General features: G+C 42.0%; 1 protein-coding gene across 1 annotated transcript in view; it reads right to left on the reverse strand.

Annotated features, from left to right (window-relative positions):
* The window catches only part of LOC311062481 (photoreceptor outer segment membrane glycoprotein 2-like), a gene marked incomplete at both ends in the record, with an annotated part of 41,813 nt that extends 37,257 nt beyond the window's left edge, over positions 1-4,556 (reverse strand). The window contains 2 exons of the mRNA XM_084081537.1: positions 2,185-2,485; positions 4,431-4,556. Of these exons, the coding sequence (XP_083937663.1) occupies positions 2,185-2,485; positions 4,431-4,556 (427 nt within the window). The remainder of the gene's footprint in view (positions 1-2,184; positions 2,486-4,430) is intronic.
* Between the last annotated feature and the right edge of the window lie 10,532 nt (positions 4,557-15,088).

Genomic DNA, 15,088 nt, shown 5'->3' on the forward strand with positions numbered 1-15,088 from the left:
AAGTAAGGCATTAATGTGTTGTTTCTTTTTGATTGTTAAGTGGCGAATCCATTTCTGCCGTATGCTGAGTGCTACGAGTCACCATTTATGAGCAATTAACTTAATGTGCGAATGTAATATCAATTAAACCCCCAAAAAATTACATATATACAAAAGTTTTTTCAATTGATTATGGTACATCTAGGTGGGCTTAAGAACATACTAAAAATATAGGAACATTTTACTGCCGCAAAAGTGACATTTTCAAGATGGCGCTATATCTATTACTATTTAACCTAGAAAGGTGGTTTTGGTGTCTAACCCTAGGTTTTGGACTCAGGGAATGTGACTGAATCATTGGAATTACCATCAGTGATTCATTCATTGCCAAATCCAAGATGGCATCTATCCCACGGTTATGTCCTATTGTAATAAATTGCATAAAAACAACAAATTAACCTTTTTAATCGAAAATGCCCTACTGCATCTGTCCATTCAGAACGTGTGAACATTGGCCTACAAGTGCCTTTGATCAGGAAGCAAGCCACGCTTTACCAAATCAAATGTAGAGGGCGGGATTTATATTTGTGCATTCGCTTTCTAATTCGCTTTCCCACTGGAAACTCACCGATCTATCAAATACTTCAAATAAATGTACTGAAGAGGTTTTACATGTTCAATATTGTGTAATTGAGCAACCACTGAGCTCTCGTAAATACGTAAGTAATGGGACAACATCCTGTTTTCAACATTCTATTGGGCGGTCCCCCCAGAGTCAAATTCAAAGGAAAAAAATTGCGGAGGGTGCTGTTTTTTCCTTCTTTTTTGACGATGGGTTCCCCGATTGCATTTAATGTAAAAACATTTTAGAAATGGGTAGAGAGGGGCCAATTTATGACAAAACAGTGCTCGTAGCACTCGGCATGTACGGCAGAAATGGATTTGGCACATAAACATCACATAGAAACAACACTTTTGTACTTTTCCTCAAAAATGCCTACCATGTCATTTTCGAAAGGTTTTTCAATTTCCGGTCCGTGTCCAGTATTGCTTACTTTAATATTTCCTGAATTTTAGTATGCATTTCATGTAGCCTACAACTGATCGGATAAAATCTGTCCCAAATTGACACACATTGAGGGGAAATCAATGGCCCAATTGGCTGTCAAATAGGGTATTCCATACTGTTTGCCTGTAATTGGCTTCAGATATGTGTGGCCGGGACTAAAACAGTGGCTCAATTCCCCTCAAATTGACAATATTCAATGTTTACATGTTTGAGAGTGAGAGAAACTTGTCCTCAATTAGCATTTGCTATTAGGAGTAAAATAAAGTTTAGGTTTAAGAAAAATAAATAACTTTACCTTCCATGGTATACGGGTCAATTTTGACGCTAAACACACCAAGTGTCACTATTTTTTACTAATATATATTTTTTTAAAGTGTGGAAGTGTGTTCTAGTGTTAGTCTATTATAGCTAGATAACATCATCATTATCCATTGTCTTCATTGTAGGAAATGTAATGAGTGAATTTTAACATGATTGAAAACAAGATATATTGAAAGATGAAACCCTAACACAACATAATATTTCAAAAAGTGTTTACATGGATATGAATGCATAACAAGTCAGCTATGAGGTGGGAGAAAAGTGTATGGAGGTTTCTAACACAATGCAAGGGTTAATGATCATCAATGCATATTATCAAGCGCTGAAGTCGTACTGATTGTTAATTGTAAGAGGACCTCAACGGAAATAAGTCTCAAGACTTTCTTGTGTAATCCTCGAACTGCGGTGACCATGTGGTTTTGGCTTTTCAAATAAATCAAATCAAATAAAAAAAAATCGTGTTAAAGTCACTTTAACACGCACCATTTAATCCCCATGCAGAGATTCAGGTGTCACAGCAGCAACAGCAGTCAGTAAGAATGGGCAGGAGCAGGAGGCTACTGCTAAGAGCAAGTGTCAAGAGCCGTTGGTCATTAAATTGAATCATCTGTGTGGAGGGAGATCTTGAAGTAAGTAGGCTAATGTGACCCTTTCTGATTTCTGTCAGGTTGTGTTCCCACATTATTGTTGCCTGACACGGATCACTCAAATTAATTGAATGACTGAGAACAGGAAGTGATGTCCATAATTCATGCAAGGCCTCATGGGACACTGGAAACGCGTCGATAATAACCTTGGTTCTGTGAGGTTCTCACCTTTGTAGTAGCGCATGGCATTGCGGAGCCCCAGGAACAGCGACTCTTCCAGCTGGTTCCGTATGCTGTAGCACATTAGCGCCCCCACCAGGACGCAGAAGGTAAAGACGAAGGTGAAGGCGATGTAAGGCAGCATGACCAGCTTCCAGCGCAGAAACTTGGTGGAGTCCACGCAGTCGTAGCATATCTTCCCACCGAGGAAGTTGATGCAGCACGCCACCACACCCGTGGAGATGAGCATGTGGGGAACGTACAAGATCTCCTGGTCCGACATCACCTCCTGCCGTTTCTGGATCTCCACCTTCAGCAGTGGTGGAAGAAGTCGTTTACTTAACCACTTCAACCCTATATGGCTTTCTGTTATCGTGGGGAAAGCTTTCGCTGAAATTACATCGACAAGCTCACAACGCGACACGTTGTGAGCTTGTCGATCGGCAATTTTCTGCTAAAGCTTTCCCCGCCATATGGATGCTGGTGTTTAAGTGGTTAAAACTATATTATGTGATTTATTTTAGTGAATAAAATGTTGTTTTGTCCAATCTGTATGGTAGAGTATGTTAGAGGTAGGGTAAGTGATATTTTTTGTATATTTTTAAAAGTTCAAAGCTCTATATTGAGATCATTGCTAGAGTTTTTGTTCAGTAACAGGGGTCTCCCTGTCGGTCCAGCTCTTTAATAAGCAGAATGTACATTTTCTGATGGTTGCCAATTTCAGACAATCAAGAGACAGTACCCATGTATCTACTTCAATTTGATAGTGTTCCAGTTCCAAATTTGTCTGCTCATTTTCTTGTGTCCGCACTTCCAATTTCACTTGTTTATCCTGTGTGAGTTCTCTCTTTTTAAAATTTAAATTAATTTTCAAAATTACTATCCTTTTTTGTCAGGGCTGATATGGCCGAATTTAAGGGACTTAGAGCAAACACTGTATAGCAATGATTGCTATCACAATAAAGAGCTATTTAATATGTCACTTATCCTACTGTTAATACAATAGAACTTATACAATTGGAGTCGTTGTATTTGGTCTCCCTGCTCTTCTATTGAGACAATCAGATCCTGGTTTGACACGACCTTTGACACCATCCTATTTCTGGTTAGACAATAGACCTGAATGTCAAAATTAAATTTCTCCCCTGAGCAAGCAGGCAGGCTCTATTAACTCAGTGGTTATACATATACATATACATATACATATACATATACATATACATATACATATACATATACATATACATATACATATATGTAAGTTACATGTTCAGATCTAGGCGCTTGTAGATCTGCTATTTTCAAATAGCATATAAGCGCTCGTGTGGCCTATCCACAAGTTTCCTATAGGGTATTATGGGCATCACTTCCTGTCATGAGTCTGTCCAGAATGGGTCAATCCACACATCTCCGTTCGCGACCGCTCCGCGTCGTTTCCGTTCGCCGGAAGTCCCATCCACTCTCATGTTAAAAAAAAACGGGACCGGTCCCGTTTTTTTTAACATGGGAGTGGATGGGACTTCCGGCGTACGGAAACGACGCGGAACGGACGCCGTACGGTCGCGAACGGACATGTGTGGATTGACCCACTGACTGACAACAGGAAGTGATGCCCATAATTCCCTCAATTCCCCCTGGGACACTGGAAACTCGTGGATAATAGTCGCTTCTTTTTTGGACTTGTTTTCATAGACCTGGTTCTGCTTGTGTCTCTCGCAAAATCTCGCAACAACACTGTAATACTTTCCGGCAGTGGTGGAAAAAGTACTCAAGTGTTTTACTTAAGTAAAAGTATCAATACTGCAATGCAGAAATACTCTATTACAAGTAAAAGTCCGGAATTCAAAATGTACTTGAGTAAAAGTACAAAAGTATTGGTATCAAAATGTACCAAATAAGTAGAAAGTACTCATTATGCAGAAGGTCCCATTTCAAAAGTTTTCAAATCTAAACATCTTTTGAAAATAGCAGATGCGACGCATTGTGAGCTTGTAGATCGGCTATTTTCAAATACCCAAAGTTTAAATAGGGCTGAAGGGGTTAATATATGTTTTGTAATAATGATCAAAATCTACAAAGTAACTAGTAACTAAAGTTTTCAAATAATTGTAGTGGAGTAAAAGTACAATATTTGGGTCCGCACAATGTAGTGGAGTAGAAGTAAAAATATTGGAAATTGGAAATACTAATTAAGTACTGTACTTAAGTAAATGTATTTAGTTACTTTACACCCCTGCATGCTTCCCGGTACTGACCTTGAGGAAGAGGCCCAGGCTGAAGAGGACCACTCCTGTTACCACAGAGATCCAGTTGAGCAGCCACAGAGCCTGGGCCAGCCGGTCCCGCTCCGCCCTGGTGAACGTCACCTTGCCCAGCGCCATGTTGGCGCCTCGCCGTCACTTGACGGTTGTGTTTTCCCGCCGGTGCCTTCTCATCCAATCACAGAGCTTCAGGCAGGAGGCAGTAGCGTAGCCCAGAGGGACAAAAAACTGTTTAGGATCACAGAGGGAGACAGTATGAGAATCCAGAGGCTAGAGAAAGTAGTTCCAATCCTGCTGACCAACAATATTAGACTTGTTACACTGGTCAGCTCCCAGTACAACAGTATCAGACTGTGGTTGTACTGGTCAGCTCCCAGTACAACAGTATTAGACTGTGGTTGTACTGGTCAGCTCCCAGTACAACAGTATTAGACTGTGGTTGTACTGGTCAGCTCCCAGTACAACAGTATTAGACTGTGGTTGTACTGGTCAGCTCCCAGTACAACAGTATCAGACTGCATAGCCGTGGGAAGTAAGGGTGCTGAGGGGGCTGCAGCACCCCCTGAAAAAAAAAAAAATGGGAAAACTTTTTTTTTTTTTTTTTTCATAATGTGCCTGTTGTTGCGTGCATGCATGCACATACAGAACCTGTAACCTAAAACGACTTCCCACGGGCCGGCCCAGTCAGACTGTGGTTGTACTGGTCAGCTTCCAGTACAACAGTATCAGACTGTGGTTGTACTGGTATTTTACCCTAGATGGTATTACCTTGACCTCCAGGACCACTGTAAAGAATCTGGGAGTCACGTTTGACCAAGATATGTCTTTTCAGTCCCACATAAAACACATTTCAAGAACTGCCTTTTTTCACCTGCGTAATATTGCAAAAGTTAGGCATATTCTGTCTCAAAATGATGCAGAAAAACTCTAGCTTTATTATCAGGCTGCCCAAGTAAGTCCCTAAATAGCGGCTCCAGGAAACCCCAAAAAGGTTAGAACAGGAGGCAGAGCATATAAGTTTCAGGCACCTCAGCTGTGTCTCAGTCTCAGTCTGTGAAGCAGACACACTCTGTATATTTAAGACTAGACTAAAAACCTTTCTCTATGATAAAGCCTATAGCCGAAGTGTATAGATGTAGACAGATGCCAGGTGATTGTTGACCTACATTGTGAATTTTAATTGTATAGTGTTTCTCAGTACTCAGTCACCCTATAGTCATCCTCTGTTCCCTCTCCCTCCCCACCACCCCACTATCTCCTCCCTGCTCTCTCCTCTCGTCCTCTCTCTTCTCGTCCTCCCTTTTGGTTGTGTGGGTTTGTGTCCCACTGGTGCAATTGTAATTTACACTATACGGATTCACGCTCTAGTAAGGCCTGCCACTAATTCCACACCCGGGGACCCGCTCCCCAGAGTTTCTTTTATCTCTCACGTCGCAGTTCCATGGACTGTCACTACGGACCCCCAGCTGCAGATCAAGAGTGTGACTGTGGACCGGGCCTCTCCATGGAGCCCGACCGTGGATTCCTACTACATTACACTATACCACTACACTATACTGTATATTATCTTAACATTATTATATTATACCATTATATACTGTATACACATTATTGTTGTACTATATTATATTATCATATACTATATTACACTATTATATTTGCTACTATTGTTATTGTTACTACTTGTCTCTCCCCCTCTCTCTCTTCTTTTCCCCCGACACGGTCGAGGCAGAAGGCCGCCACCCTAGAGCCTAGGGTCTGCCTGACGTTTCTTCCAGTTAAGGAGGAGTTTTTCGTTGCCACTGTCGCAAAATTGCTTGCTTAGAGTGGGACTGTCTGGTCTCTGCTCTACATGTAAAGTGTCTTGAGACAACTTGTTGTGATTTGACACTCTAATAAAATTGAATTGAATTGGTCAGCTTCCAGTACAACAGTATCAGACTGTGGTTGTACTTCTCAGCTCCCAGTACAACGGTATCAGACTGTGGGTGTACTTCTCAGCTCCCAGTATAACGGTATCAGACTGTGGGTGTACTTCTCAGCTCCTAGTACAACGGTATCAGACTGTGGGTGTACTTCTCAGCTCCCAGTACAACGGTATCAGACTGTGGTTGTACTGGTCAGCTTCCAGTACAACGGTATCAGACTGTGGTTGTACAGGTCAGCTTCCAGTACAACGGTATCAGACTGTGGTTGTACAGGTCAGCTTCCAGTACAACGGTATCAGACTGTGGTTGTACAGGTCAGCTTCCAGTACAACCGTATCAGACTGTGGTTGTACTGGTCAGCTCCCAGTACAACCGTATCAGACTGTGGTTGTACAGGTCAGCTCCCAGTACAACAGTATTAGACTGAGGTTGTACTGGTCAGCTCCCAGTACAACGGTATCAGACAGTGGTTGTACCGGTCAGCTTCCAGTGACCTTCAGCAGCATATTGGTTGTACTGGGTGGTGTGTAGCAGGGTATTAAAGTGAGCAAACGGTGTGAATGAGACTCTATGTGGCAGTGAGTGGATAGTAAGCTGATTACAGGGGTCATGTAGATATTTTCAGCTCCTGGTCAGCTAGAAACACCCAGAGAAGACATGAGGTTAGTGTTTACTGGTAATATTAATATTTGGCTATGAAATGTTAACCAAATATAATTTTCGGTAAATACATTTTGGTGTTGAGGGACAAAAGGAGGGGACCAACGATAGATCCCTGGGGAACGCCGGTTATTGACGTAAATAATGGGAGAAACAGAGGCCCCTGGGGGAGCAGTTAGGGGTAGGAAGTGCCTTGCTCGACACTTTGACACAGGCAAACCTGTGACCTTCTGAATAACTCTGAGGACCGTGTAGGTGCCCCGGACCCCCTGTTAAGTGGTTAAAACATCCAGTTTTGGTCATTACCAAAAAATAAGTGTTACCTTAAAAATCCAAACGTATCTAAAAGTATGTAAATCTATCTAAATGTGACTCTTAATTGAATTGATTGAAAATAGCCAATCTAGATGTAGATCGGCTATTTTCAAACAGCCAAAGTTTAAATAGGGTTGAAGTGGTTAATGTATGTTCCGTAATAATAATCAAAATCTACAAAGCAACTAATCTAAGTAACTAGTAACTAATGTTATGTCACATTTTAGTCATCTGAAATGTTTTAGTTTTAGTCTAGTTTTAGTCGACTAAATATCATAAGATTTTAGTCAACTAGTCAAATAATTGGGCTAATGTCTTTAGCCCAATTATAATAAAGGCCTTTTACCTACAAAATCCACCTTGTGTGCCTGGACCTGGATTTGTTATGCCTTTTTGACATATTTTTTCCTATCCTATATCTACAGTTGATTTGGCCGCATATAATGCCTGATTTATACTTGTGTGCCGAAAATAGCTGATCTACAAGCTCACAACATGTTGCAGAGTTGTGTTGTGAGCTTGTAGATCGGCTATTTTCGGAGAGAGACACCCGCATGCAACCAAGCATAAAATGACTTCTCCACTAGTCCCTCCCTAACATTTCAGTCTAGTTTTTATTTGTTGACAAAATTATATTTAGTCATAATTTTAATCAGCATTGCTTCGTTTTTATGTATTTTTTGTTTAGTTTCCGTCAGTGAAAAAAGGGAGTCGACAAAATTAACATTAACGCTTCACACACTACTGCAGGTTACCTTGCTGCTAGAGGACTAGGTTCCATCCACACACATGGGCAGACATGGTGTCTTCTCAGAGCTCTGGACTGGAGGGAGTCGGGACGTTGTAGAAAGTAGAGTGACTGGGAGCACAAACATGGAGGAGCAGTTAATGTCACCACGAGGCTGAGGGGCACTTCTTCACTTCTCCTCCACTCTCCTTACTTCACTGTAAACTAAAGCCTCTTATGCAGGTTAAGCTCTTTAAGCAGAATGCTGGACCAACTGGGGCTCCAAACAGCAGGACCACCCTGTCTGTCTGTCTGTCTCTCTGTCTGTCTGTCTGTCTGTCTGTGAGTTGCAAATTGGATCAGCAATCTTTAGAATCAGAAGTCCAGTAGTACAGACATCAGTATAAGCATGTCAACACACTTAAACACAAACCCTATATACTTCCCTCAGGGCTCTATACTTGGTTATAATTATCATAGTTGTAAAACATTATATTTAATCTATAATGCAATATAATGACTGTTATAAATTGTGTTGGGCAATACTACTTAGGACAGTAATATGTTACTTATTACTTATTACTCCTTTGAAAAGTAATAATATTATATTACTTATTACTTGGAATCAAGAGTAATATATTACTTATTACTTATTCCCCCTCGCAAAAGAAAAGACGTGTACAGTTTTTAGCCTTTTAGAACTGAATCCAATTTAATGGAACAATAGAAAACAGTCAACAGTCTTTATCTATTTAAGTATTCTGCTGCTGTAAATTCCATATTTTGAATTGGAACAATAATTACCCTTACAGGAACAACATCAATTTGAACTGCACACACTGGCTGCAGCCTCTCAAAAAACGGTATTGTATCCATAACAACAAACAATAAAGTAAACTTTTTGAACATTTCTTAATCTTTTCAACATATCTTACACCATCAATATTAATTAGCCAAAGTGCAAAACTGTAAACAAAAAAAAGTATCAGTCTCTCCTCACCTTTAAGTACTACTACAGGTTTTTATAAAGCCGCCAACCAAACCTGAGACAGTAGATATCTATATAAAATAATGAAGCGGCAATCTCTTACCCTTTAAACAAAATGCTTTCAAAAGGCATCAACAAGACATAGATATCGTAAATATAAAACAAATAAATACAAAATAAAGCAGCAGTCTCTCTGACTTTTTAAACTTGAATGAATTTCACAATGCAACCAACCAACTGTATTCAACATGCATCCAACAAAACCTGACAGACTGTAGTATATCTTATTAAAAATAAAATACAAAATAAAGCAGCAGTCTCTCTGACTTTTTAAACTTTCACAATGCAACCAAATCCAAATGTTTTAAAAAAGGAAGCCAGTCTGTAGATATCTTATACTAGCCCAGTAGCCTATATTTATCTTCTATAATGCAAATAAAATACAAAATAAAGCAGTAGTCTCTCTGACCTTTTAAACATAATGATTTTCTGTTGTTTTGGGTCTGAGGGGCCATCAGTTTTATCCTCTGGTGTTTCAGTCAGCTTAGCCCTAGTCTGGGAGACTACCCCTGCTGTCTGGGACAGTGGGGCGCGGCCACTGCGTTCTGATTCAAATCAATAGCCAATGAAGAAAAGGGGGCGGGATCCACATGCAGTGGGTGTTGCATGGAAATAGGAGCGACGGGAAGCAATTTCTCCTTGAGAAATTGCGGCCGCCATTGTTGTGTACTGCTGTTTGCCTCAGACGAGTTGCACAGCTCACAGACCGGTAAGAGGCGTGTCCGCTCAGATTCTGAGCGTAAGTTACATCCCGCCCACAAATACAGGGGTTTTGGCCCAGAAGTTCCTCGCCCCTCCCGTTTGTATGCGAGAGCTGGCGAAAACTTCTGGGAACTCAGATTAGCTTAGCCCCTTTCGGGACCCTGTTTACTTTTTTTTATTTGGGAAGGCGGTATCAGGGTCTCTTAATGCTCAAACCACTCTCCCTCGTAGAGTGGTTTGAGACCAGACTGCGGCTACCACTGTCTGGTCTCGGGCAAATATCTCTTTGCTTAGAAGTTGCAGAGATTTCTCAAAGGTAACCAGGCCAGAACTGCAGTAGTAATGCGCGGAAAGTTGCATTAATCGGCGGGGATCGGCGTTTTGTAAAACTGTCCCGCCTCCCCGCGTTGTGACTGACGAGCTGCGCGTCCTACGTTACTACCTCTGATTAGCCGTGCTCCACACATGCTTGCATGCGGTCGCATACGGGTCATGCGCTACGTCATAACTGTGCGCAGGCTGCGTGCTAAAAAGAACTGATCTGCAAGCTAAACAGCATCTCTGTTGACGTAGGTTGATAGCTTGTAGATCTGCTCTATTTTTGCATGATGCGACAACTAGCCTCTACGAGAGACAGACGGAGAGTAGGCTACATATTAAATTAATAAATGAGCAAAATAAATGACGCTCATCATCAGTTACGAGTAACGAGGCCTTTTTTTCCGGAGTAATATGGTATAATATTACTGTTTAGGCAGAATAATACCTTACTTTACTCGTTACTGGGAAAAGTAATAATATTACAGTAATATATTATCATTAATTTGTTACTGCCCAACACTTTATAGTACATTATAGTGTGGTTATAGTGCGTGCCAAAAATCCTGAAGGGGCCGTCGACAAGTGTCATTTGGTAGCAGCGGACATCTTTGTGGAGTATAAATCATAGAGGTATAATATAACGGTATAAACAGGTTGACTTAACATTGCCCCCCAGAAGTATGTCTGCAGCTATGCCACGCCCCCCGTGGTGATGACACAACACATTGGCACACACTATAAGTCAGTATAAGTGGTCATTGGGAGTTTTAAGTAAACTAAAGAAAATAGTACTATATCTATGCAAGAACAGCACAAAATGTTCTGCCTACACCTCAGGAATTGCAGGAATGCAATTACAATACTTAAAGCATCCAGTGACACCTTATAGTGATTTATAATCCTGCTGCTATGGCAACTAATGGTCACTAGATGGAGCCAAAGGATAAAGTGAGTCAGTATTTCTCATTGAGTCTTAATTCAATGGCAGGTATTTTGACCTTATATTGACGATCTTTGGAGAGCTGAGGGAGCCGTGATGTGCACACGGATGTAAACAAAGGGTGTCTGGGGGGTGGGGAGGGTCTCCTCTATCCACCCGAACAAAAATGTTGTAACCGTGATCAGTCATTTTGTCGCTATCGGCCGCTGAATAAGGCTTGTTTTCACCAAAAAAAGAAGAAGCTAGATGTGTTTTTCTACAACTCATAACATAACATAATAGGAGAGGACGGAAGTGATTTTTTGGGGGATGAGGTCACATCCGTCCATTCTTTCTCTCAGAGTCAATGGATCATTCCTAAATTGAGTTAGAGCGCCCTCTTGTGGAATTTCATCCAGAATCTACTCCATCATCTGTTTGCCTGCTGGCATTCATTGCTCCTTTGTCCAGCACAGGTTTGTCTCTAGTCAAATAGGCTACTATGTTTTTTTATTTGATTTAATTTTACTTGATTGTATCTTTATTTATCTTGAACAAAGAAAAAGTACATACAACTCCATATATCATCAAGACAATAACAAAGCACAACCATTTCTGTTCAAGAAGGTACAGAGAGAAGCAAAAGCTTATTTTGTCCGGCCCCCTTCTTACCTTGTCATATAACAATAGGCCTATATTGTAAAACAAAAACAATATGTTATAACAATACAAAAATGAAGTTTATATAATACCCTACGGATGAGTACACTAAATGTAAATCAATCATAATAAAAGTAATAATAAAAACATCATATAAAGTAAAGAATCATAGTCAATTTAAAATCAACTCAAACTCAACTCATCATCACAATCCATAATTTTGTATCAGTGTTGTTTGTATAATTGCAAAGTGTTTAGTTCTGTCCTTCCTGTCACTGCACATATTCCTACTGGCTGGGGATGGCGGGTGTTGGGCGGGAGGTGTAGGATGGAGACACTACGTCCTCCCAGTGGGGGCTCCTCACTGGTAGGTGAGTCAGTAGGATACAACACCAGTGACAACACACAAATGCATGTGGGGAGGAAGGAAATGGCATAACAACTCAATTGGGGGGGAAAGGGGTATATTAAAAAAAAGAAGAAAAAAACGATCGTCCTTCACTTTATGATTCCCTCTCGTGTGCATAAATCTTTCATCATTTCTAGTTTCCAGACCTTCCAGTTATTGTTTTGTTTTTCGGTTCTTTGGTGAATGGTGATCCTGTCAAGCTGAATGACCTCCATCTGACAGACATGTTTGTATGTGGTCATATGACACTTCAAACCATGTCTTTGACGTGGCTGTTCATCATCAGTTCCTCACAGCAGTCTGCTCGATGCTTTGCTACTGACTGATGGTTGTCTGAACTCCATTCATCCCAAGATGTGAAAGTATACAAATAAAGAAAACAAGCATGCACACCGAGCTCTGGTCTGACGTCACAACAGAAAACATTGCCTAACAACGGTGATTTGCGCTGACGTTAACCGCTGCCTAACAACATCTACAGTACTTTCCATCGGGCATGTGCCAGTCCATATATGGCATGTTTGCCGGTGCGGGGTGAAATTGGGGTGAGAATGTCCATATTAGAATATAATATGCCAATATGCAATGATGTCAGGCATGTCCAATACATATATGGTCAAATCTGCATGCCCTCCACCAACAAGACACTACCCGTTAGTTTAATGTAGGGGGAACGCCATGGAAAAACTGGCTGTCACGGCTGGTGACACTTCATGGTACGTCACAAGTGACCAGTATAGACTTCACAGCATCACATTTGAACAGAGACGCGCCCTATATGAGTACGAAGTCAAAAGGGTTAGTCGACAGCTAATCGAGGAAGGGTTAGGGGCACCAGTCAAGGGGTGCAGTACGTTAGTCCGACAGCGCATTCCTCCGACAGCGCAGTGCTCCGACGTTAAACAGTAAACCCGAACCAAACCCGCACCCTAACCCTAACCGCACGCGGATGCCACATAGTCGGAGAAAAGGTCTGTCGGATTAACGCATGCCTCCCCCAGTCAAGACCCCCCAGTCGATCGGCGGCATGACCCTCCAGGGGAGACCCTCTATCGGGGACCAGATACCAGATATACCCTAAGACCACCTCCTCAGACAACCATTTGAACCACACAGATCCGGCACAGGGCGGCCGGGTCTAACTCCTCGGCAGGCGATCACCCTCCTGACAGGTGCAAGGCCAAATTGTTCTGAATAACGAATGAATAGCAATCGCTTGGACACTGTAGTTCCAGAACCAATGGCCAGAAATACGCTTCTGACGGGGCGACCGAGTATATGCCCCCCGGCATGACGGAGATGATTAAGTTTGTGACGGCCACCCCCATCGATCAGAAGGCCAAGAAACTACAGGATGGAGGAATGAAGAAGCAGGGAGGAGGAGACCGTGGCCTGCAGGACGCGATGGAGAACATGTCTGTCAATGACTGTTAACTCTGCCATGCCTGGAGGGAGAAGAGACTGAATGCTGTATGAACAGGAGACATCGTTGAGGCAGATGGAAGCGAAGCTTGTGCAGAGGAAGGGTGGTATCCAGCTATCTGTGACTTGCTTTAAAGAATCCTCTTTCTTTTTTAAAGGAGGAGGCGTCTACCTTTATATGTCTATGCTTATGTCTATGGTATTAGGGCATGTGCGTTTGTATGTGCCTCGACTGAGTGGTATCTGCGCGCCGGTTGTGGTGGGCCGGTCTGGGCCAAAATGTCAGGGCTGAATTTTGTCCAGCCCTGCCGTGAAGTGATCATAAAGATGTGTGTGTGTGTGTGTGTGTGTGTGTGTGTGTGTGTGTGTGTGTGTGTGTGTGTGTGTGTGTGTGTGTGTGTGTGTGTGTGTGTTACAATAATTAAGTGTGCCTGCCTGCCAATGGCAAAACACTTGTAATTGTACTCCTATCTACGTGTTTCCTTTATTGTAGCTGATGTACATTATGATTATAAAGTGACAAATCGCACAGAAGTGCAGAACTAGATCAACCACTTCCTGTTGAAGAAGACATTCAGTCATTTAAGTTTGAAGTGCATAAATCTTTCATCATTTCTAGTTTCCAGACCTTCCAGTTATTGTTTTGCTTTTCGGTTCTTTGGTGAATGGTGATCCTGTCAAGCTGAATGACCTCCATCTGACAGACATGTTTGTATGTGGTCATATGACACTTCAAACCATGTCTTTGACGTGGCTGTTCATCATCAGTTCCTCACAGCAGTCTGCTCGATGCTTTGCTACTGACTGATGGTTGTCTGAACTCCATTCATCCCAAGATGTGAAAGTATACAAATAAAGAAAACAAGCATGCACACCGAGCTCTGGTCTGACGTCACAACAGAAAACATTGCCTAACAACGGTGATTTGCGCTGACGTTAACCGCTGCCTAACAACATCTACAGTACTTTCCATCGGGCATGTGCCAGTCCATATATGGCATGTTTGCCTAAGACCACCTCCTCAGACAACCATTTGAACCACACAGATCCGGCACAGGGCGGCCGGGTCTAACTCCTCGGCAGGCGATCACCCTCCTGACAAATCGCACAGAAGTGCAGAACTAGATCAACCACTTCCTGTTGAAGAAGACATTCAGTCATTTAAGTTTGAAGTGGAAAGTACTTCACTTGCACTTCCTCTTCTTACAAACAGACAATTGCACACTATTCCACGAAAATACGTCTCTGTATCCTTATTGGCTACAACAGTGGTTGTCAAATCGCTCCTCTCCGCTCCGCTCCTCCCTCCTCTCCTCTCCTCTCCTCTCCTCTCCGATCCTCCTCTCTCCACTCCTCCCCTCTCCACTCCTCTCCTCTCTCCTCCAAGTACTTACAAGTAATCAAAGGTTAAAACACTTAGTGAGCGACAGGCACACTTAAAATGTCTTAGAAATGTTGTTTCTAGAAATAGATCTGCGTATGTACGTGTTCCCTTTATTGTAGCTGATGTACATATGACAATAAAGTGACAAATCGCACAG

This window comes from Gymnoscopelus microlampas (assembly GCF_963454915.1).
Source record: "Gymnoscopelus microlampas genome assembly, chromosome: 16".
Classification (NCBI taxonomy): Eukaryota; Metazoa; Chordata; class Actinopteri; order Myctophiformes; family Myctophidae; genus Gymnoscopelus; species Gymnoscopelus microlampas.